Source organism: Ochotona curzoniae, unplaced genomic scaffold (assembly GCF_017591425.1).
Source record: "Ochotona curzoniae isolate NIBS_2020 unplaced genomic scaffold, NIBS_Ocur_1.0 contig_1274, whole genome shotgun sequence".
In the NCBI taxonomy this organism is placed as follows: Eukaryota; Metazoa; Chordata; class Mammalia; order Lagomorpha; family Ochotonidae; genus Ochotona; species Ochotona curzoniae.
Genome location: NW_024465023.1, coordinates 1,887,673 through 1,913,842, shown reverse-complemented (window position 1 = coordinate 1,913,842; position 26,170 = coordinate 1,887,673). Strand labels below are relative to the sequence as shown.

Below are 26,170 nucleotides of genomic sequence, written 5' to 3'. Positions count from 1 at the left end.
CAGCATGTGTGTGGGCTGGGTATGGGCTACACCAGACTGGGCTAGAATTCAGCACCTACTGGTACTTGTGAGAACCAGGGTAGGTATAGGATGGGCTAGGCCAGGTCTCTGCACCCAATGAGCCATGTGTGAGCTGTGTCTGGGTATGGAGCAGGCTTGGCTGGACTGTAGTGCCCAACAACAAGAATCAGAATGGGTGAGGGCCAGTGAGGAAAGGCCACTGTTCCTGCTAGGACAGGAGGTGGACTAAGTAGGGCTGGCCCATGGACCCACAGGTGTGAGTGAGATCTGGCATTGGGAGAGATCCTGATGGAGGAGCCTGGGGAACTCCTCTGTTGGAACATGCTCCCTGCAGGTAAGTGCAAGAACCAAGATGGGGAACAGCACAGACCAGGTCAAAATATGGTACCCACAGGTATACATTTGGTGCAGGTCGTGGGCAAGCCAGACTGGGTCAGTCCATATCACCAACTGGCAAATCTAAATGCCAGAATAGAGTGTGGGTCAGGCCAGGTCAGGGCACAATACCAGCCAGTCCATATGAGGGCAGGGATTGGGGGCTGGCAGGGCTGGGCTAGGCTGTAGCCCCAACCAGTGTAAGTTGGAATTGGGGGTGGACCTGGCCTGGCCAGGCTACAGCACCCACTGGCAAATGCCGAGGTGAGGGGGTTGTGCCACATTGGGCCACAGCACCTAACCAGCAGATGTGAAACATGGGGGATGGGGTGGGGATGGCCCCAGTGAGGAGGCTGTGAAAGCCCCCCGGCTGGGCCACCATTCCCACTGGTGCGCATGAGAGCTGGGATGAGGGCGGATAAAGCCGGGCAGGGCTACATCCAATGGCCTACAAGAGAGCTGGATCAGGGAAAAGCAAGGCTGGGCTGACCTGATACATGCATAAGCCAGTCTCGGTGTGGATTGATTGGGCTTTGCTGCAGCATCAGCTGGCATATGCTGGCACAGTGACCAACTTCTGTCAAGTGCAGCCATGGCCTAGACAGATGGTGATACCCACTGGCACCAGGGTGGATTGGTCAGTGGGGCTAGTTGGGACGAACTGGGCTTCAATACCCATCAACATGTATGAGGGCTGAATTGGATATGGGACAGACCAGACCAGTCTGCTGTACATACTGGCAAGCACAGGAACCAGGGCAGGGGCGGGCCTGGTGGGGGGTTTTCTGGAATGCTCTGACTAGGCTGCAGCTCCCACTGGTTTATGTGAAGGCTGAGTATGGGGTGGGCAGGATTGGGCTTGGCTCCAACATCCATCAAGTTTCGTAAAACACGAAGCTGGAGACAGAACTGACCCAGCACTTTCAACTACCAGTGTGTGTAGGCTGATTTGGGTAACAGACGGTGCCAGACCCTGTATTGGAAAGCACACACAAGAATCAGGTCTGGAATGGCCTGAGAGGTTTCTTGAGAGCTTCCTTACCAACTGAACTGCTGGACTCAGAATCCTAACCTTGAAGAGAATTGCAGGTCCCATGGGCTGACTGTGGGAGTGCATATGTCAGAGCTAAGCCTACTCAGTGGCTCAAACAGAACAGAGGACAGCATATCCAAATGTACATGGAGGATGCGGCAGAACATCAGAGCCTCCAGAGGACACCTGGTACTATGGCAGAGGACGGCGAACAGAACAAATTGATCAACTACCCCAGCCAATCATTGGCAGTAAAGATCTGGGCAGATGGAGACACTAAGGTGGACTATAGCAGCCGGTGGATTTGGGAAAGATTTCATTGTGATTAGAGTGGTGGGATCGCCAGCAATTCAGGACTGTCGAACTATCAAAACCTCTTGAGAAATTCATGGTGTTGTAAATTTCTATTTTTCTTCCTGTTGTTTTGTATTGTGGCTTCTCATCTAACAGGGATGTGTGGTGACTGTGTAATGGAGACTATCATGTCCAGATGTGAAGATGCAGTGCAGTGTGCATCTCTACATCCAGATCAAAGATGGACTCCCAATGAAACTATTAGCTGTATCTTGACAATGGGAGGCTGGACTCTCTGCCATTGTCCATGCTCGCAATGATGGACATGTGACTGTTTATGAAGAGCTATTCTATAGTAATAATATAGGGGAATTCGGTGGTGGGGGGGTTAAGAGGGGGCAAGGGAAATAAAAATAAATAAATATATACTTTTTTAAAAAAGAAGTGATGGGTGGGGAGAGTTGAAGGGCAATACTGTGACATAGTTGGCTATGCCTAACCTGCAGTGGCTTATTTGGTTCTGGTTCAAGTCTCAGCTTCTCCACTCTGACCCAGCTACTTTCCAATGTGCCTGAGAAAGCTGCAGAAGATGGACCAAGCTCTGGGGCCCCTGCACATGTGTGGAAGGCCCAGAGGAAGCTCCTGGATTCTGACCAGTCCAGCTCCAGCCATCAAGGCCACTTGGGGGGTGAAATGGCAGATGTAAGTTCTTTCTCTCTCTGTCTCTGAGACTATATATATATATATATATATATATATATGTATATATGTATGAATATATGTATATATATATGTGTGTGTGTATATATATTTAAGAAATTAAAAGTAACAGGTTCCAGTGTTTCATAGCACAGCGGGGTGACATAATACATATTGTATGAATAATTAAAAGAAAGGAGCTAGTTAAGGAAATGGGAATACTAACTACCTGATTTGATTAGTTTTTGCTATGTACCAGTTTTGAAATATTCAACTCCATCCCATAAAAGTGTACACATACATGTTCATCAAAGCCCTTCGCACTGACTGGCATGGAACATCACTCACTAGTGGTCCTCCCCAGCAGAGCACTCCAACACGAGACACACTAGCAGAGCTCAGGAACAACTTGAGCAGAAGTGGACAGCGACAGAACTAGCCACCAGCCCCTAGATTTATCAGTCGGAGGGCAAAGTCCCCTGAGGGTATCTGGAATTCTCCTTCGATTATGGACAACGTCCTTGAAACAGCTTCCTGCTACAACTAAAACACTATCGTTTGCTTTTTTTTTTTAAATTGAAAAGTATTTGGCCATGACCAGGGTTTTGTTCTTTTCTGCCCAGTTTCTCGTACTGTAATAGATCTGAGCCAAGACTGATCCTCATGCTACAGCTCATCCCGCAGGTGATCTCTGGCAGGGATCTGTTGCAGCTCATGTTCTCTCTGCTAACGTCGCAGAGATGCCTATGTGTGTGTCTCTCCACGTTACCTACCACCACTGGAAGCAGCCAGGACTTGAATCAGAGCCCATATGGAATGCCAGGACTGCCTGTGGAAGATTAACCTGCCACACATTGGCCCCAAAAGGTGGCTTATTACAAAATCAATTAGAAATAGATGACTAGAAAGGGAGCTATAGCAATTATGTAAAAGTTAGGATGTAGAACTGCAATGAAAATAAAACTGATGGAATGTAAATCAGCACAAACACTCAGTAAAATGGCTTGACAGTATCTATTAAAGCTAAACATATAGCTACATATGACCCCCAAATTCTCTTATGTATTCAATTGAGAGAAATGAAAACACACATCCACTCAACACCCTAAACAGCAATTGTTCAGTAAAAAATGCATTGCCAAAATCTCACAACTACTCAAATATCCATCAATAGCAGAAAATACCAATATGCTCATATTTGTTCATAAAATGGAATACCATGCAGTGATAACTGTCAGCTGTATACAGCACTCTGGCTGGATCACACAAACATCATTTAAGCAAAAGTAACCAGATACAAAAGTACATTTCGCACAACTCCATGCAAATTAGGCGACACTAATGTGTAATCTTACAAGAGTGGCAATCCTAACAACTGCAGATGTGTGGGCCTACCGGCGTGGCTTAGTGGCTAAAGTCCTCTGCTTGAACGTGCCGGAATCCCATGTGGGCGCTGGTTCTGATCCCGGTGGCTCCACTTCCCATCCAGCTCCCTGCCTGTGGCCTGGGAAAGCAGTGGAGGACGGCCCAAAGCCTTGGGACCCTGCACCCGTGTGGGAGACCCAGAACAGTTCCTGGCTGCTGGCTCCAGATCAGCACTCCGGATCGACACAGCCGCCGGCCATTACACTCATTTGGGGAGTGAGTCTCTTCCTCTCTATCTCTCCTCCTCTCTGTACATTTGACTTTGTAATAAAAATAAATCTTAAAAAAAAAAAGAACTGGAGATATGGACTGAAAAATAGCATGAGGTTGATTTTAGGGTTGTTAATAATATCCTGCTCCTTAATTTGAGTGTTGATTACATACATGTATTCATCTTGTAAAAAAATTGAGGTGCATATTCAGTATATACTCTTCTATCTGCATATTATACTTCAATTGAAATAATTTTTTTTAAAGATTCATTTTATTTTTATTGGAAAGGCGGATATACAGAGAGGAGAGACAGAGAGGAAGATCTTCCGTCCGATGATTCACTTCCCAAGTGAGCACAACGGCTGATGCTATACTGATCCGAAGCCAGGAACTTCTTCCAGGTCTCCCAAGTGGGTGCAGGGTCCCAAAGCTTTGGGCCGTCCTGGACTGCTTTCCCAGGCCACAAGCAGGGAGCTGGATGGGAAGCGGGGCTGCCGGGACTAGAACCGGCGCCCATATGGGATCACAGGCGTGCAAGGCAAGGACCTTAACCACTGCGCCATCGCGCCGGGCCCGAAAATAATTTTTTACAAAGTAAAAAATAATAATAATAAATTCAGTAAAGCCAATTTCCTGCCATGTCCTTACAGTGCCGCCTAGTGGCAAAAGTGATGTATAAGCAGGAGGGAAGTTTTGCCTCTAGTAACTTCCAAACTATGGCCCCACTACAAACAGTACACTGAGGCTGAACTAAAACAGTACCCTGGACTAACATCACTGATGTGTTGCCAAAGCAAACCAAAACACAAAAAACACCCCATGATGGCAGTATTGACAAAAAAGGCTACAAACTGGGGCTTCTAGCCACTAGGAAAGAAGGTTTATCAACACACCCCTTGGTGATGCCTACAAAACTTGATGGGCAGTGCAGGGGATTTTATCATCACAACAACCCTATGAAGATAGATACTACAGTTATCCCTAGTGCACAGATGAAGAGATTCAAGCAGAAGGACTAAGCAACTTGCCCAAAGGCACAAAACTAGCAACACGTAGAGACAGATTTGAACTGTGAGCCCATATTCTTAACTCCCTGAACTTGGTCTCTGTTTGTCCTCCATGGTCATTTCCTATCAACACCACAGCACATTTGGGTACCAGCCCATCCTTACCCCTACCACACTTGATCCACCCTTGATCATAACGAGTGCTTCCTGTTTTCTGTCACTGGGTGGTAGTTGTGGCAGGGTGGAAGGGTGGGGATGGAGAGAGAAGCAAATGAGGATTCCATTGCTCCTGAACCTGGAAAGCAAACAGAGCTAGGGTGGGCGTTGTGGTCCAACAGGCTACATCACAACTTAGGACGCCCACATCCTATGTCTAGTATTCAAGTCCTAGATACTCCACATCCAATCCTATTTCCTGCTCACGAGCCTGGGAATACAGAAAATGATTGCTCAAATACCTGTCTGCTGACACTCACCTAAGAAATTTATTCAGGCTCCTGGCTTTAGCTTGGCCCAGCCCTGGATACTGTATCCAACAAACAGATGAAACATTTCTTTCTTTCTTTCTTTCTTTCTTTCTTTCTTTCTTTCTTTCTTTCTTTCTTTCTTTCTTTCTTTCTTTCTTTCTTTCTTTCTTTCTTTCTTTCTCTCTCTCTCTCTCTCTCTCTCTCTCTCTCTCTCTCTCTCTCTCTCTCTCTCTCTCTCTCAAAGCTATGAGCCTAGGAAGATCATAACTGATCAGTACTTTGGAAACAAGGGATTATTTTGTTGTGGGCCACATGGTGATCAGCCAACGTAGCATGAGAAAATGGCCTTAAATGAGATACACAGTCAATGACATAGGTATCAATGAAGGAGTTTCAAAAAAGTTCATGGAAATATGTATTATTGAAAGTGTGGAATTATGAAAAATGTGCATGGATTTTAAAAAACAGCTGTATATTGAAACACATGTTATGGAAACTCACATTATGAAAGAAAACTACATATGTATTTCAAACTTTTCCACCCAAATATTTATTGAATTCACCTTTCCCATGAGCCTTTTGAAGCCCTCTTCTGTCAGCATCATGAAGGAGTACACGCTGGATGGTGTCAGGTGTTAACTGTCTCCAGCAGACATGGAAGGAACTGCAGGGTAAGGATCACTTCGCATTCTTTGTGCTCTCACAGCTATTGGTAGAATGCGGGTTCCAGGTAAGCACACTCCATGAACACCTGATGAACTGATTACATGCACTTTGGGCATCTTCCAGAATGATGCCAGCAAATGATTCTTTATGCAACACAGCTGTATCATGAGCACAATATGAAAACAAGTCACTAGCGGTGAGGTAATTTCACCGCTGATTTCCTAAGAGGTTTCATAAACTAATGTGTATGCCTAATAAAACAGTTATTTCAGTTATTAAGAGAATCATCGTGAGACATGGTTGTGATAGTAGGAGCTGGTGCTCTGGGACTAGACAGCTGGGGTTAGAATTATAGAGCATCTTAAACTTGCTGCGGGTGGCCTTGGACAAGTTCCTGAAGTTCTCTGTGCCTTGTTTTCCTTATCTGCAAAATTACGACAATCACACAACCTACCAAACGTGGTTGTTATGAGGATTAGATGTGTTAATATTTATAAAACACATAGAGGAGCATCTGGTATGTAAGTGAGGGACAAATTAGTAGAATAAATAATCTCATTGCCTTCATGGCTTGTGAAATTTCAGAAATCAGTTTGTAGATGCATTAAATTAATTAATTTGTTTATCAAAAGTTACTTTTGTTCCCTATTAGATGGTATCAGAAGCATCCTAATTGGCCTTTTGCTAGATCACATATGGCCCACAGACTGAAATGCGAAGGCTAATTTAGTCAACCTAGATAAAGTCTGCATTGGGGATGGTGCTCTGATTCTTACAACATTTGCTTTTTAAAAGATTTATTTATTTCAAAGACCTAGAGATAGGTAGAGACAAAAGAGATTGTCCATGCATTGGTTCACTCCACCAAGCTGCAATAGCTGAGACTGAGCTAGACCAAAGTCAGGAGCCAGGAGTTTCCTCTGGGTCTACCACATGGGTGCAGAGGCCCAAGAACCTGGTCCACATTTTGCTGCTTTCCTAGGCATATTAGCAGGGAGCTAGATCAGAAAGGGAGCAACTAGGCCATGAAGCAGCATCAATATGGGATGCCAGAGTGGCAGGCAGCAGCTTTGATACTATGCAAAAAAGCCAGCTGAAGAAGGTACTTTTAAAATCAGCATTGTATTTGTCTTCATATAGCAGATAGAAGAATAATCCTGAATGTAATAGTGAATGTAAGAGTGAAATTAACATGATTTGATTATTGTTTATAACCCTTCTCTATATTCCTACAGAACAATGGTCTTTCTACTTTTTAGTTGTTGAGCATTATGGTTGGTAAAACATTAAGCCTGTCATAAAGCAAACTGAAAGTATGTTATCATAAAAATTAAAAGAAAAAAGAAAGAAGGAAGTATCAGTCATTTTTATAATGATATTTGTGAAATCTATTCTCTTCATAGTAATAAAAAGCACCTTTGGTTAAAGCAAAAATATTTCATATTTAGTAAATTGTTGTGTAAAGATTTAAATTATCATCACTGTTTGCTTAGTAAATCTATAGTTAATTTTGTAACTTGTGATGAATGACTTCTCTCACTAGATTTCTTTTTCAAAAGAAGATCAACTTATTTATTTAAAAACAGTGATAGGGAGGAAGAGGGGGGTCTTCCATCAGCTCCAAATGTCCACAACGGCCAAAGCCAGAAATGCAGAGCTCCATCCAATTTTCTGCATGTGTGCTAGGGCCAAGCACTTGACCCACTTATCAACCTCTGTGTTTTCAGGTACATTTCTAGGGAGCTGGATCAGAAGCAGAGTACTAGGACTTGAACTAGCACTCTGATGTGGTATGCATGCGGTGGCTCAACCTGCTGTGCCACAATGTCTGCTTCTTATTAAATTTGTAGCACTTCCCCAGAAACCTTTTAGCCTTCCTCTTCTATAAGAACAAGTAGCTCACTTCTCTGAATCTCAACTTGCTCTTTGGCTAAATGATAGGCAATGACAGCTATGACAACACGAGCATGAAAATGTTAAAATTAAGTAGATTTAGACACTTTTAGAAGCAAGGCAAATGACCTTATTGGGCTAAATCACAGTTTGGCAGACCAGAAGGAATATGCAAGCAGAGGCAGCTGGAGCTCACACACAGCAAAATAACAGGAATCAAAACGCTATACGTGGCCATTTCCTGAAGCGAACATACTAGCATGGGAGGTACCATCAGTGTGAGCATCCCAGGCATCTGTCCCCGAGCATTGTGTTGAAAGTCACACTTTAGAAAGACCAAGTTGATGCAAAGGAACATAAAGCAAAGTAACAGCAAAGGAGTGATACATTCACAACGCCAAGGTCAAATGATCCTCAGTCTAAAATCTGTCTTTTAAGTTACTTTTTATTACTATAAACAGCAGTCTAGAATTCTGTTCACAGTGAAACTGTCATTTAAGAAAGCAGGGGCTGACATTGTGATGTAGCACCAGCATCTCATATGGGCTGTAGTTAGAGTTCAAGGTGCTCCACTTAAAACCCAGCTTGTTGCTAATTGCGCTGGGAGAAACAGAAGATAATATTTGGGCCTCTGGCACCCATGTGGGAGACTTGGAGGAAGCTCTTGGATTCCAGGGAAGTGAAAATATCTTTCTCCCTGTCTTTCCCTCTCTGTGTGTGTCATTTTGCCTTTCAAATAAATAAATCACTCCCCTTCAATGTAATTCTATCTTCTAAATGAGTAAATCTTTGTAAGATAGTGGCAGGGGTGGTGGGGTTGGGAGCAGGAACCAGCACTGTGATGTAATGGGTAAAGCAACTGCAAATGGTACCAGCATTCCAATATGGGCACTACTTTAAGTTCTGGCAGCTCTACTTCCAATCCAGCTCTAGGAAAGCAGCAGAGGATGACCCAAATGCTTGGGCCTCTGCACCCACATGGGAGATTCAGAAGAAGCTCCTGGCCTCTGGCTTAGAACAGGTCCAGCTTCCAGTTCTGCAGACATTTGGGGAGTGAACCAGAAGATGGAAGATTCTTCTCTCTCTCTCTCTCTCTCTCTCTCTGAGAGACTTTCAACTAAATGAATAAATCTTTAAAACAAGAGAATGGATACCTGTTCACTTTCTAGAAAACATATGTTTTTAAAACTGCAGGTGTCATGTCTGATGTATTTCAGCAAACTTTTTATTTGGACCTTACAATTGCTAGAATCACTACAATTATGTGATTACACAATATTACAGGTCTTATACGTCCTGAGAGTATAATCTCCACAGATAGTTTCTAAAGGTCATTATATTCTGGGAAAGCTTTGAATGACTTTTTTTTAATTCTAATTGCTTTTTCCAGTTCCCCAACTGTTAACTCTAAGGGGAAATGTTTCAAAGAAAAATTGCCTACTTTTACCACCAAAACATCTATTTAAACTTCTACCAACTACTCCACAATCTGCCTTGTGCTTAAGTGTAGCCAGTTCTTCTCATTCTGTCTCATTATGCCCAGAGTTTTAGTTGTAGTTAGCAGGGGGAAACAGGAAGATTAGTCAAGCCATCTCATCCCTCAATTGTGTTTTGAGGCATTTCATATTTACAACACAATTTTTTTTTTCCTGAAAAGAGGAATACAACCTAGAATTAGAGACCTTTGCACTGGAAGGATCATCTAGCCCAGTCTTCTCATATTTTATAAGAGGCAGCAAGTCTATGGGACTAATTCACTGAAAACCTTCCTAAAACACCTTCGAGCAACATGTAGCAGGTCTAAGACAAGGACCACATAGAGATCTTTCACATTACTAGCACCAGCATCATGCCGTACAGCTTTCAGTGTGTTTATCATGATAGATAAAGATAAATGCTTGACTTACATCCTCATCCATTAATCACTAAAACACTCATTACCATTCTGTGCTTTGCATACACTGTAGGACAAAGCCCAGCCACTCTTTGGAGGAAAATAAAGCTAGCACCTCAACTGATTGATAAATATTCCTAAACTGAATTGAGATTATTTTGAGTTTCCAATATATGCATGGCTAGAATAGTACCTCTTGATGCACACTAATGTATATTTGGAAAAATAAAACTTGAAAGCTCATAAATACACCTTATCAGCATAGGCTACACATTGACATATAAACTAAGGAGATTCAGTGATTTTGTTATGTGGGATAAGGTCATATGAATATATTACTGGAAAAGATCTCATGATATTTTATATGTGCCCATTATATTTTAATTTGATAAAGAAAACAATTCTTGAAATGTCATAAGCAGTGCCATTTCCATCTTGTTTCTTGCTGCTTTCCAGATACTTAAAAGTTACCAGTGAGATATTATTTCATTTTCTTAAGAGGATAGTATGTTTTAAAAATGGATTCAACATGCATGTTATACTTTAATGAAATACACATTTTAAAAATGCTTTAGGTTGGAGCAGTATGATGATTTAAGTGGTTAATCCTCCACCTGCAAGTGCCAGCATCCCATATGAGCACCAATTCATATCCCGGCTGCTCCACTGCCCATCCAGCTCCCTGCCTGTGGCCTGGGAAAGCAGTGGAGGACGGCCCAAAGCCTTGGGACCCTGCACTTGTGTGGGAGACCTGGAGGAAGCTCTGGCTCCTGCTGCCTAGCTCCATATTGGCTCAGCCTTAGCCATTGTGACCATTTGGAGGAGTGAAGCAGCAGATGGAAGATCTTTCTTTCTGTCTCTCCTCTGTGAAAATCTGCCTTTCCAGGAAACAAAATCCTTAAAAACCAGATTAGATAAGAATAAATATGGATGTGAGAATCTGTTGAAGGTGGAAGTTACTTGCTAGATTTGCAGACATGTCACTTATGATGCTGCATAATTTGAAACCAATCCCCTCATGAGTGATTCTGCATGCATATAAATGGAATTTTGTGCTATTACTTGTAGATTTTATTTATTTTGGCTTGAAACCAAAAATAGTAACATTCAACTAGTTATTCAAAGCACATGTTATTTCTGCTTGAGTTTCAAAGGAATTAGAATTAAAACAAACACAAAATCTAGAGGAAAGGGGGATTAGACAAACTTTGAAGAGATTAATCACAAGGAACTTCCCCAAAACAGAGAGAGCTCTAAAAAATTTATCATTGCTTTTATTGTCAATTCTATATTACTGTGGACATAATTATTAATATATTATAGAAATAATAAATACTATAGAAAGAATACTTAAAATTGTCAGCTATTAGGGTCCAGCACAGCAACCCAGTGGCTAAAGTCTTTGCTTCTTACACTCCAGGATTTCATATGGGCAAGGTGGCTCCACTTCCCATCCAGCTCCCTGCTTGTGCCCTGGGAAAGCAGTGGAGGACGGCCCAGAGCCTTGAGATCCTGCATGTGCATGGGGGACCCAGAAGAAGTTCCTGGTTCCTGGCTTCAGATTGGTTCATCTCTGGCCATTGCGGCTACTTGGGGAGTGAATCATCAGATGGAAAATCTTCCCCTCAATCTCTCCTCCTCTCTGTATATATGACTTTCCAATAAAAATAAATAAATCTTAAAAAATTGTCAGCTTTTAATTAAAGGGATAAGATACTTTTTTAAAAGATCCAATATTTCAGAAATTCAGAGCCTACCCATCACTATTTGTGTATAGGTAAGCTTGAACCACTCCTTCTAAAGCAAACAAGGATAGTATTTAATAAAAAGCTGCTGTGACCTGGGAGATTCTGGGCAGATGGTAGAGTCCGATGACAAATGAGCTGACAGGGCCATGATTGGTCCAGGTTCTTACAGAGGCCGTCCATGATCTCAGCCAGCCTCTCCCAACAGCATACACAAGACCTGAGGCACACAGCCACCAGTCATTCCAGCAGGCCCTTCCCAGCAGACTCTCTCATTCTGTTCACCTCACCATCACTAGCAGCCCCAGATCCCAGGCCACCCTTCAGGATCCAGGTTCCTATTCCCACATGATCTGTGGACATACCCTCTGCTCAACTGGCATCTGCCACTGCTCCCCAATTCAAACCCCCCTTCCATTGTAGCCTTAAAGAATCCATGGCATCAGACCCACTGCAATGACTCAATTAGCTAACTCTTCTCCTTGCAAGTGCTGGGACGCCATATGGTCTCCGGTTTCTGTCCTAGTTGCTCCACTTCCCATCCAGCTCCCTGCTTATGACCTGAGAAATCAGTGGAGAATCGCCCAATGCCTTAGGACCCAGTACCCCTGTGGGACACCTGGAAGAAGCTCCTAGCTTTGGATCAACCCTGCTCTGGGCATTGTGGCCACTTGAGGTGTGAGCCACTGGATGGAAGATCTTTTCTGTCTCTCCTTCTCTCTGTAAATCTCCCATTCCAGTAAAAATAAATAAATCTTTAAAAAAAAAAAAGAATGTATAACATAGCATCAACAAAAGCCCCTGTAGTCTCACACTTTTCTCTGGGCAGTCATTCCTCTTGCCCTCAGTCAGTGTTTCCCAACTCTGACACTGCTGTGGAATCAGCTAGGGAGATTCTTAAAGCTGTCAGCACCTAGCAGCATCGTCTGTGGCAGAACGTCAGGGAGTGGATCCCAGACCTTGGCAGCCTTAAGGCTCCCCCAGGTAACTGCACTCTGTGGCCAACCAGGAAGACTACTGAACTGAACGAAAACTGTCCTCTGCAAGGGCCGCCCCCAGGAAGAACTCTCTTGGTGGGAGATGGGGTGGGTGTTGAGCATGGGGACTGTTGCTTTCTCACAACTCTGGGTCTGCTGCACTAGAAGTGAGGAACAAGTTTGTTCCTCATTTGCATCTCCAGACCATTTGATTTCCCTAAAATTTGCCTAAATTTCAACGGTTTCTCAAGCATGGCAGAAACTCCTGCATATGGTTTTCTTCTATACAGTAAAGCTCTATGTCCCTCAGTCATTACAAAGATTATCTTGTTTCTTTAAAACTCATTTCACTGGGACTGACACAGTGGTGTAGCAAATTAATAATCCTCCTGTGGTGCCAGCATTCCAAACTCTTGTTTGAGTCCCAGCTGCTCCACTTCCAGTCTATCTCCCTGTTTATATACTTGGAAAAGCAGTGAAGGATGCCTCAAGTCTTCGGGCTTTTGCACTCATGTGAGAGACCCAGAAGAAGCGCCTGCCTTCAGACCAGCCCAGGTCTGGTCATTGCAGCCATTTGTGGAATGAACCAGCAGATGGAAGATCTCCACCACCACCCCCAACCTCCTCTCGTTTTTTGACTTTCAAATAAAATAAATGAATCTTAAAAAAACAAAACAAAAACAACAGCAACCAAAAATTCACTTCATTAGCCACCTCATTCCTCCCATGAGCTTTGTGGTCTTGCTAAGATTAAAGGTATTAATAAAGTGCATCCTGCATAGTGCTTCCAGCCTGCCCTGCCATTTTGGTACTGAGAAGTACTTGCTGTGATAACATGAAAATCTGTGGCATTGATAGTAACATTCTGAGTACATTAGAATACAGGGAGCCCCAAGTCATCAAATGTGATTCTAATATAAAATTCAAAAGGTAAAATTTCTTACACTGCCCTCCCCCCAAATCTGTTTGTGATTTAAAGATGATTACAAGAGGGCTTGTGTAACGACTTTGTGGCTCAATCCTCACCTTGAATGCACCAGGATCCCATGTTCATGACTCAGCAGCTCTAATTTCCACCCAGCTCCCTGCTTGTGGCCTGGGAAAGCAGTTGAGGACCGCCCAAAGCCTTGGGACCCTGCACCTGTATAGCAGACCTGGAAGAGGCTCCTGGCTCCTGGCTTTGAGTCTCAGCTTGGGCATTGTGGCTACTTAGGGAGTGAACCAGTGGATCGAAGATCTTTCTCTCAGTGAGTCTGCCTTTCCAATTACAAAAAATCAATAAATATGTAAATAGATATTTTTTAAAAAGATGATCATTGAGGAGCTGTGGTTCTAGCACACTGCTATAAGAAATGTTGCCTGAGATGAATATTAGTTAAGAGACTTGACTAATGAAGTGGCAAATGTCCCTTAGCAGACAGCCGAGCTGCAGGACAAGAACAAAGGCTGCAAGTGGCATGTGACTCAGCATGCACCAGCACAGGGGCTGTGCTAGCAGGTCCAGCCCTAGCGCTAGCACTGCCTATCTGTGCTGACTGCCTTTTGCTCATTTATGCTATGAATCAGCTTTTTCCTCTCCTCAAAAATGTCATCTCCTGAGTTGAGCCGGAAGACTATGCTCTGGTTTCTATTGTTTTTTTTTTCTACAGGAATATATGCAAAGCAAATCACTGGATTCTTCATACATTCAATTAGTTCTAAATGTTACCTACAGTATGAGAAATAAAAAGACCTGTTTCTTTGAATCTATTCTTTCTTCCTCACTCTGGGGCCTCATTTAGATAACCTGATCCAGATGTTCACATCATGGTGGAGTTTGGTATAAGTCAGCTAAACTGTGCTTCATACTGGAAAAGTTTATCTCATTTCTCTCACTTGATTAAAGTACATGAATTTTGGATAGACACAGAAACTACAAACACAGACAAATGTATGCATGCACACACATTGCCCTCCATACACGGGCCTGCAAATGTACTCATTTTTCTTACACACTGCTAACCTGGAAGCATATCACTACTAATGAACCACACAGTTTTTAAAACAGTGCTTCCTTGTAGAGAACAAATATTTTCCTATTTATTATAGTCTAGTCTTGACTTAAATAACATGACATTAAAAAATAATAAGCTGAATGCTTTATTTCACTTTGTTTAAAGATGTATTTATCAATTTGAAACTCAGAGTTACAGAGACGGGGAAGAAAACAGAGATCCTTCATGTACTGGTTCATGCCCCAAAGGGTTGCAACAGCTAGGACTGGGCCAGCAAGAAATCAGGAGCCCGGAGCTTTATCAGGGTCTCCTGAATGAGTACAGCAGCTTAACCCATTGTGCTACAACAACAGCCCCTAAATGTTTTATCATGACCTACGTCAGAGTTTCAAGCAAATGCCATGATGTAAATCCTACCAGGATTCCTGCTTTCCCCCACAGTTCTCCTAGAAATGGTACTGTAGCTAAAGCCTCATTTAAAAAAAAAAAAAAAACCTCTGGAGATTTCACAGGTATTTTTTAAGTTCATGAAAAGATGGAATAAGTAAGGTAAGTTTATTTAAGCGCAAAAAATTGAAATCTATGTGTTATTTTACATAATTCACATTTCCATATATTCATGGGTTTCAAAAATACTTACCACCAAAAATAAATATACCTTTTAGTTCAATTTTCCATTAACTTTTTAAAGTAGCCTCATATTTCCAAAACCATTTTGATGATCTATATGGAGAGGGAACATACAACAGATGTGTCACAGTGCAAAAGAACCACGATGTTGAGATTCTCTGTAGAGAACCTGCTGGGAGGTGGTGAATCTCCTGGGAGAGCATGTAAGAAGGAAAAGCAAAACAAGGAAGGAAACATGGACAAGCTGAGAACTGCAAGCCAGCGGACAGTGAGCCACCCTGCCCAACTCTCCCAGAGAAAACTATTAGAGCAACACCTAAAACATAGCTCTAATCAAATCATACAGAGACAGGGTGGCATATGAGAAAGACATGGTGGATACCAGTGTTTCCTAACCACTATGCCCTTGGCATATTAGCAGCTATTTCATAAATGAAGAGATAAATGATACAAAAGCAGGGAAGCTGCCAGCTTTAACAAAATTGACCAGCTTCCTCTATCTGTAGGACTTCAAAGCCTCTGGTAAGCCCCTACACAGCACAAATGCCCCACATCTGGCACAGGAACAGCAGCTCACAAGGCCCTATTAACAGCTGCAGACTGTTGCATCACGACTTATTGGGGAAGACTGGACTTAATAGTGTACTCCACAAGGACGTCAATTGAGCCCTCCTATGCTTACGATCAGGAATCTGACATGGCACAGAGACTAAATACAACTGTGTGTTTACTATTCAGACTCCATACATCAAAAAGACGTGTCCCACCTACAATGAAACGGGAGAACTGAAGGAAGAGATTTTTTTTTCCTCCATTTCTCACACACCTGTTCCTGCAGTTTGAAATCTCCATAGTTAGGTAGCTGAGCTGGAGGCCTGGGCTCAGTGCCAGGTTCGCTGTTTACACTGTGACAGCCAATCTGGTAGACAAAGAAGCAGGCTCACTCATTAACAGTTACTTGAGAACTCCCACTGCCCCTCCAGATCCTGGGCCACTAAGCCCCCAAACAGGCAGGAAGCCCACCTCCAGCAGCTCAGATGGGGACTGCTGATAGCAACAGCACATTTCAGGATCAGCAAGGAATTATTGTCATTTATGCAGCAGGAGAAAGATAAGGAGGTTGGTAACAAAAGCCCTGTCAGACAGGTTCTCCACACACGCATCTGGGTGGCTCCCAGGCCCCAGGCTTGACACAAGCAGCTGGCAGATAAGCAGCTCCAGAATGCCTGTTAAATTTGTTGTGACAAAGTCCAGGTCTGTGGATGGTGCAAAGCAAAAGCCTCACCTCATCTGGATCCTGCTTAGGAGGATGCAGGGAATGCCTCCATCGCAGGTACATTCTTGCTGTATCCAGGGACACAGTGGTACAGAGAGGATGGGCTGTTAGGAGACAGATTCATTCTGGGAGTTGGCTCTCGTAAATGCTAGCTATACCACCCTGACAGACTTGCCTAATCTCTATATGCTCTCATTTCCTCTTCTACAAGAAATGATAATGCTAGCATCTACTGCTTCCTAGGGTTTCTGTGAAGATGGAATATGCACTGAAAGCATTTAGCACAATGTCTGGTCTACCATAGTTGCTTAATGTACACAGTGTTAGAATGAGCAAAAATTATAACCAAGGAAAGGTTTAAGCTGGAACTAAAGTTTGACAGTCGATATACAGCAGGGACTCAGTAAATATGTTACATGATTAAGAAACATGTCTTAGAATCAATGCCGGTTGCTCAAAAGTGAGTTCTCACTCTTTTACATACAGGAAGAACTGGGACGTTTACCACCTTTCATGTTAAAAACAGAATATCAACACCTCTCAGGAATTACATTTCAAGGTAGGGTGGTTGCTAAGGACTATCCAGTTGTCTGAAAGGCAAAGAAACCTGAACAGTGGTCGCAGTGACTCAGTGAGTCCCGAGATGTGCCCTATGGAGACGTGTAAGTGTTCTGAACTAGCCAGAGCTGAGAAGAAAATCCTCAACTGCCACTTCTGATTTAGCTCCTTGCTTATGGGACAGAAGAACAGTGGAAGATGGCTAAAGTCCTTGGGACCTTGCACCTATGTGGGAGACCCAGAAGAGGCTCCTGGCTCTGGATCAGTTCAAATCTGACCATTGTGGTCATTTGGGGAGTAAACCAGTAGATGTAACTCTGCCTCTCAAATGAAAACTAAAATAAGTCTTTATACACACACATACACACACACCAAAAAAAAAAAAAAAGAAAAAGAAAAGAAAAGAAAAAGAAGAAAAAAAAAAAAAAAACAAGAAAACCAAGAGAAGCCCAGACTTGAACCTAACAAGAAATGTAAGCTCCAAGCTGTGGGCAATGGCCAAGGTTGCACTGTGCCTAGCAAGTGTTACACTGCTGGAAGAAAAGCAGCTAATAGCTTCCAGGTATCCTGAGCCTGATTAATGCCAAATCTGTGTTAGCCATACCAGTGTTCCAGCATAGTTGCCTAACCTGTTCTATTTTTTTTCTAAAGATATGTGTAGGGGGGATGCCAGGTCTGTAAACCCAGAGGGCAGGAGGTCCAGTGGGGCTCAGGTTGCTTGGCCTAGGTTCTTAGGCTCACCTGCGTGGTGCCAGGGGGTCTGGCAGGGCCTAGGTCATCCTGCCTGGGTCTTTAGGCCCACCTGCGTGGTAGGTGCCAGGTCCATGCATCCTGGGGTTGGGAGTCCAGCAGGGCCTAGGTCAGGTGGCTCTGAGTGCCCTCCTCAGTGGAAAAGATGGAGAAGTGGATGGCAGGCACAGATGCACATGGAGGATATGACAGCCCATTGGGGCCTGCAGAAGACAGTTGGTACCATAGGAGAGGATGGATGACAGAAGAAATTGGACAACTATCCCAACGAAGCAATGGCAGCAAATATCTGGGTGAATGGAGACTCTAAGATTGACTATGTCAGTTAACAGACATTGGAAGGATTTCTTCATTCTTGGATGAGCAAGACTGGCAGCATTTCAAAACTATCAAAACCACTTAAGTAGAATCCTCAGAACATGCTCCATATCAGGGACCCTGGGTTGATAATGTGTAGCCATTCTCCATGCCCAGGTACTGCGGCGGTTGGCAGGCTGAGCGTGGCTTTTTCCCTATATTTCCCTTACCCCCAAATAGAGGAAGAAGAAAAACAAATTTGGAAACATGCTCCTTCCCACCCTGACCAACAAAAATAAAAATTAGAAAAAATGCAGGCATCCTAAGGGTTGTCTTAACCATGAGGGCAAACAAAATGCCCACTCGGTAAACTCGTCTTTTAATCCCATTTTCCGACCACCTTTCTGAAGTATCCATTAGACATAAGTGTTGCATTTAGGTGCTGAATTTGTGATAAATTGTTCAACAGCAAGTAAAACAAGTACAAAAATCTCCTGTTAAGTCTTCTGACAGCATTTGTTTCCTATGTAGACTTTCTTTTAGAGAAGAAAATGAATTGGGCAATATTCTGAGGTAGTTATATGAAATAAAGATCAGATGTTTTATGAAGATATTTTAAAAATAAACAAAAACTGGATTGCCTGTGGAAAAAGCTCCTGATACTGTGGCCAAATACAGAAAGGGTCTTTAAAAGAGAGAACAGGGCCTGGCATGGTTAGTCTAGTGGTTAAAGTCCTTGCCTTACATGTGCCAGGATCCCATATGGGCACCGGTTCTAATCTCAGCAGTCCCGCTTCCCATCCAGCACCCTGCCTGTGGCCTGGGAAAGCAGTGGAGGCCTTGGGACCCTGCACCCATGTGGGAGACCTGGAAGAGGCTACTTGGGAAGTGAATCAGCAGGTGGAAAATCTTCCTGTCTCCTCCTCTCTGTGAATCTGCCTTTCCAGTAAAAATATATAACTCTTTAAAAAAGAGAGAGAGAACAAAAGGATGGGTCTATAGCACTGTACACCATGCTATAGGCTTGCTGCCTGCTTCTCACTTTCAACTCCATGAAAAGTATTCACGAAGAAAGCCATGGTAGACAGCCATATAAATAGGGCAGAATTAGTTTACAGGTGATACAGCTTTGGGTGACACTCTGTCCTACTCTTGCTGTTTCAGCTTATTTTCCTGAGAAAAAATGACATTGTAAAGAAAGCACCTGGACCCAAACCACAGCAGTCACCCCATGGTGATGGGCACTGTTTTGTTTTAGCTTACATGGAATTATTACAGCTCCTAAAACACTGATGAAAGTATACTTACCCACAATGTACACACTGAAGAAAAACCATATCCTCACCCGCAATGGCTGATGCCCTTTCTTCTCTCCTCCCCACATGAAAACCATATGCAACCCCTGAAGAGCGAATTGCTACATGTTTGCTGGCTCCCTGAGGCCCATATACAGAAACCAAACCCATCTCCTACCTGTGAAGGACAAGGTCTCGGGGGGAGTGCAGGTGGTGGGGGTAACAGTCCTGATTTAGTGGCTGAAAAGGAAAATACAGACTGTTAAAGACTTCCCCCAGAAAGGGAAACAAAATAGATACCTCTTGAATTGTCACCTTGGAGGAGGGGTGGCATTTGCACTTAACATACGTTCAATTTTTACCTCCTCTGAAGTCTTAAATTAAAAAGAACGCATATGGTTTCTCAGGCCTGTTGCATTTTTCCCTATCCGAAACTCACCATATATGTTGGTTGTTATGATTAAGACAATATAAAGCAGTAAGAAAAATAAAACTTTTTGAATAGAACACAGCAACCAACACTGCATGGGGAAAAATGGTCATTGCCTCACCATTCTGATGTTATTTACTTTTGAACAATATAGGGCCAAGGTCAAAGAGGGTCTACTCTGCCTGCTCTCATATTTCTCACTGGCTATAAAGCACTTACACAGTTCATTTGCCCCACACTGAGGCTGTGCAAACTGAAGGAGCTGGTACCCAAAGGAGGTCCCACGGGTTCAGGCAGGGATTCTGTGAATGGCCTGAGAGCAGCAGCAAAGGTGGAAAGCAAAGGGCTGAAAAGGGATCTGAGGAGTCTTCAAAGACCGCAGTTTCTCTCGGCCTCATTCATATTTTCTAGAGATAACTAAATTGGCTTCTATTCAATCTGGCCACATTCAGGGGTCTTTTGAAAGAAAGCTTCAGTCCAATTTTAGAAAGTTTTGTAAAATACAGAGAATACTGGAGTTAAGGCAAGAACCCCTGATTACAATTTAATGATGAAAATGAACAGCTGTTATGAAATTATAAATATATAAATAAAGTTCATATAAATATAAAGTTTATATAAAGTTCATAACCACACACCAAAAATAAGTTTAGCATCAGACAATGGCAAGCTAAATCATATGTATTACAAACTGCTTAGAACACCAGACTCTGTAACTATAGGTAATTTATTTTTGTACATACTGCAAATAATACACATGCTAATATTTGGGCAAGTTTCCAGGCCTTAAAAATAAGTCCAGCAGTGTAGCAAGAACATGAAACTTATTGCACATGACTTTTGAGTTCTCTGAGCTGGAAGGTGGAATTTGGTACTTCCCATGAACTCTAATTCAGAGTAATGTCACCAAGATTTATATTTGGAGCCAATGCATGGTTATATACAATCGTGTGAGCTCATCTATGCTCTCTCCCAATCTGCCTTTCATTAAAATTTATGAAACACATCAGAGGGTTACAGCTCCAGAGGTGGGGAGCCCTTGCACAGCCCTTAGTAACAAAATGTAGAGCAGCAGAGAATGCTAAAACCCTTCTGGAACTATCCACCGTAGGGTTCCTTCTGCGGGTCCTCAGGGAGCATGCCTGTAAATGACATTACTTTTAAAGACAAGAAGAAGCAAAAACATGAAAAAAAAATTCATGCATACTTCCACCGAAAAGTCAAATAACTCTGTTCCAGAATAAAGTGTGTTAAAACAACCCTTCATTAACAAAAGAGTGCTACCCCCAAAAATTACATGCTATTTAACTAAATTGACTTACAGTCAACAAGAGAAAAAAACAGATTTGTTCCTTTGAAACACTCCACAACAAATGGAAAAAAAACATGAAACAACAGTTCTCAAGAAAACAGAACAAGACACATCCCACAGTGAAGACATTAAGGCTCAGGTTCAAAAGCCAATCCTCCCAGAGGGCTCCAAAACAAAGCCAGTGAGGCTGGTGGCAACTCCCAGCTCAGTGCTCTGAGAGTTCTCAGAAATGGAAATGGAATTTAGATCCATATCCAGGTCAGAGCCAGCTCTTAAAAACAAAAACAAACAAACAAACAAACAAGCAAGCAAGCAAATGCTACTATTTAACTTTTAAAGGACAAAAGTCCTATTTTTGTAAAAGATAACCTGTGGATCTGTCTGTGAAGACAGTTTTGCATAACCCTACACCCCTACATAACTGGTTTCATGAGCAATTACCCCAAATAAGAAAGAGAGAGGGTAAGACTGAGATCTTTTAAAATGGAACCTTGTCTCAGTTGCTTTTCTCATAACTAAGCCTTAAACAACAAAACAGTATCACACATATGTGTCCAATATTCACTCTGAATTTTATTTTAAGAGTTGATATTGATGAAATTCTAAGAGGATTTGGGGGGGTCCCAAAAATTATTTTAAAAATTAACAACAATCTTATTTTCTCTTTTCAAACCTTTGCCCTTTTTTTCTTGTCTTACATATGTAGCTGGGACTTCTGCCACAAAGTTGAATTTCACTGGGTAATAACTGGCATGTTTGTTTTCCCTTAATAAAAATGGAAAAATTCACTAGTTTGCCAAAATATGTAATGTTTGCTATAGGTTTGCTGTAAATATATTTTAATATGCTATGGGAATTATCAATACTATACTTATCTATACTAAGATTTTTATGGTAATTTCTTACTGAATTTTAATCAAAGCTGTGATTCAACCCATTGAAATGAAAACATAATGTTTTCCTTAGAATTTGCTAATGTGATAAATTACATTACAGAATTCCTAATATTAAAGTATTCTTGCAGACCAAGCATGAACTCGTCAGTGAACACTTTCACATTGGCTGGACTTAGCTGGCTAACAGTTTTGTTTAGGAGTTTTGCAACCACACAAATGATTGACACGGAGAAATGATTTTCCTTTCTCTTACGCTTACTTCTGGAAGAGGTTATATACAGTTTGGAAATATTTCTTTTCTTAAATATGACATAAAACTTTCCAGTGGAGCCACCTGGGTCTGGAGCTTTGTTTCAAACAAGATTTTTTGGTTACTGAGTGCATGTTTTTAAGTGTTCTAGGACCATTTAGACTTTCTGATTCTTAAATCAGTCCTGATCATTGGTTTCTCCCTATAAATCTGCTTATTTTGTCTAACTCTTCTACTGTACTGGCATAAGGGTTTTATATGCCCCTTTTATTATAACATGGATGATATTTCTCCATTCATCACACTATTTGTGTTATCACTCTAGTTTTTTTTCTTTCCTTAATCTCACCTGACCTGATCAGTTTTAGCTTCTGCCTTTTTGAGACTTGACATGATGTGCTGACTCTGTTTAAATTAGCTTACGTCCTTGCATTTACTTCAGGCTTCTTTTATTGGTCTTTTTCTAATTTTAAATTGGCTGCTAAGCAAATTAATTTTCAAATTGTCTTATTCACTTATTTTTTTTCTATGTGATCTTCTCCCTAAAATGTATCATTTAGCACTTCCTTTATTGAGAGTGTATTAGCAGCAAATATAGTTTACTGAAAAATCCATGTTTCTCTCACTCTTGAGACATTATTTTTTCAGGTATAGAATTCTATACTGATAGCTCTTTCCTTCTAGCACATTTACTAGCTTTTGGCTTCCATTCCCACTGTTGAGAAATCACTCTCAGTCAAGTCCTTGCTCTTTGTTAGTCTAACTTTTCTTTGGTCTTGGTACTTTGAAATAGCAAACTTTACCCTTTGTCCACATATATCTCTTCATTTTTTTTCTGTTCCTTGCTTGATCTCCACCACAATTTCTAAGCCACTGATTCTTTGACTATTCCACCATTTTTTCTCACCTCTGAGCTCTTTAGCCAACATTGCTAGACAATTTCAAAGGTTTATTTTCCAATTAACCAATTCCACTTTTAGCTGCACTTAATGTTCTGTTAATACTGTCACTGTTTCAATTATAAAATTTGTTTCGTAGGGTCCTATTGTCCTTTAATTTTTTTCATATTTACATTTTCGTGGCTAAACATATTTTCTTCAAATACAGTAAACATATTTCTGTAACTCCAATATCTGAGGCCTTTGTATTTCCTACCATTTGTTGCATCTACTGGCTCTTGCTCATTGTATTTCATTTCCTCATGTGTTTGATAATTTTTGACTCTGAATTCGAAATCCTTGAAACTTTACCTATAGAAATACTTTGAAGCTGTTTCGTTTCTGCTAAGTTATACTTTCCATCTTCCTCACACATTCTAAGGAGATGGAAGATTTCCCTGTTCTTCCACCCCATTTCCGAGTAGCTTAGGGTCTTAAAAGCATATTAGGTTTTACAATTCTTTGATGTAGGACATAAGCAATCTGATTCACATTAATTCTATGTTCGTTGATTACATCACAATATCTTAATGCATTAGATAACATAAGCCAATTTAGACTATCCTAAAATCTACCAAGTGCAGCAAAGTTATGCTTCAACACAATAAACTGCTAAATACTAAAATGAAAACAGAACGAGACAGCTGGACAGTACCCTATAGCCACTTCAAGGTTTATAGCAGCCAGTTCCGTGTATAAACAAAAATTGAAGGGTCAATGAATTAGTCACAGGATGTGGTTAAGAACTTGCACCGTTATAACGTATTGATTACTCAATACCATGTCAATTAATTCCATAATGTTGTAAATTGTGGTTGATGTTGTGCTGGGGCTTCTAATTGATCGGGAGAATATTCTGCCAGCTCTACCTTCAGATCAGAGATGGTCTCCCCAAGAAACTGTTGAATTTATCTGGACAATAAGATGCTGGACTCTATGCTTGGTATATGTTTGCAACGAAAGAATCTTGACTTAATTTGAACTGTAATACTGCAACAAGGTGGAGGAATCCACCATAGGGGGAGGGCACGGATAGGGCATAGGGGAATCCCTGAGCTTATGAAACTGCTCACATAATGCAACGTAATTAATAATAATAATAAAAGTATGCAATACAGAAGTGAATCAAGTGTAATGGGAAAGATGAATAAGTAGATGAATCTAAATGAATATTTTACCTAATCATAATCCTAATCATTACCATAGGTTTATGTCCAAAAGCTCACAGCAAGTTAAGATTTTATAAATGATTTTGTTTTGGCCTGAAAATTGTTTGAAATAATGCAGTTTTTAATAGATATTTTCATGGAAAAAAAAGAAATACTTTGAAGCCGGGGGGGGGGTGCGAGGGAATTGTCCCACTTCCATTGATTATGCCAAAAATTTGCCAATGCTAACAACCTGGGATGACCTAAACCTAAAATCTTGAATTTACACTGGGTAGAACTCTGCCTCAGTTTCTGTGGCACAGCCTGACATTTGTTAAATGTGTTGTACTGAGACTTTTCACTACGGAGAGCAATCAGAATGCATATAATTAATCTCATTTTTAACTCATTAAAAATAGTGAAGGGAATTGTTTAAATGCCTCTGTTTAAATTTGGAACTGAGAAAATAGATGCAGTGGCTGTCATATTGTTGAACAGGTCTGAGAAAGCAGTTATTTGTACCACAAAAGCCACCTCATTTCTCAGGAATTGGCAGAATCAAACTCTGGACACGGAGTAAAATAAGCAATAAAATGTGAAGAAATGCACCAGATCTTCTGCCTGTAGTGCCAAGCCCTGGTCCTCCTTCACCTGATATCTCAGGATACAGGAAATGACCAAGGAATGTTTGTCTAAATTACTATTTGATCTACAAAATTATGTCCCATTCTCACTTTTTTCAGAAAAATCAGATTTAAGCTATTTAGGAACAATAACTGTAAGATCTGCTCCTGCATGCTGTATAGTAAAGAGTATATCCTACTCTTGCAAAAGAACAGATATATACTTTTTGAAGGAGAAGGCCATGCCCAGGCTAAGGCATGAGGGTATGTGAGAAAAAAGGGGGATTTGATAGATGTATGCACGCTAGATGCTGGAACTCTTCCAGCCTACTTTCCTTCTGCTTTCAGATGGTCACACCCGCAAATTGGAATGACTTGTTCCAAATTAGTAGACCAGTCAGGAAGAGAGATCTAAAGATATTGACATCAAGGGATCAACAACACGGCTTAGTCAGTTCATTCCACCATGAAGTCCGCATTTCATAAGTCCCACCCACTCAATCACATAATCCAATCAGCCTTTTGTATACCATTTAAAAATATAAACAGATGATTAAGCATTACCAGATACATGCATGTTTTAACCTAACATACACATGTGTATACATTTACATATACATATACATAAATATATGCACATATAAGTATGTAGACATTTATATACATGCATCTTTGTACATGTATGTATATATAATATACATAGGAAAATATGCTCAAAGAAACAAAAAAAATACCTATATTAGAAAACTTTAAAATGTATATTATTAACCAGAATGACTATTTAAGATATTCCAGAAAAATTTAGACACTTGCTATGTGTCATGCATTATTGAGGTATTGAGAAAATATAAACAGCAACCAAAAAATGGGGGAAATTCTCAATCCATATGAAGCTTTTAATCTACTGAAAAAAAAACAATGAGCTCATACCTATGAGCAGGTGGTGAAAGATGGTATGTGGCAGTCATTAGGGAGTTTCAATAAGAGATAAGAGATGCTATTTGCAAAGATGAGATAATGGAATGCCATTGAAAAAGGAACTTTCAGAAAATGATAAAGAAAAA

The 26,170-nt window shown here is 41.4% G+C and overlaps 1 protein-coding gene across 4 annotated transcripts in view; it reads right to left on the bottom strand.

The window, feature by feature from the left end:
• Window positions 1–26,170, bottom strand: part of REPS2 (RALBP1 associated Eps domain containing 2) — a 210,779-nt gene that overhangs the window by 24,597 nt on the left and 160,012 nt on the right. For all 4 annotated transcript variants that reach the window (XM_040997630.1, XM_040997655.1, XM_040997640.1 and 1 more), the window contains one exon: window positions 19,688–19,749. In XM_040997630.1, the coding sequence (XP_040853564.1) occupies window positions 19,688–19,749 (62 nt within the window). The remainder of the gene's footprint in view (window positions 1–19,687; window positions 19,750–26,170) is intronic.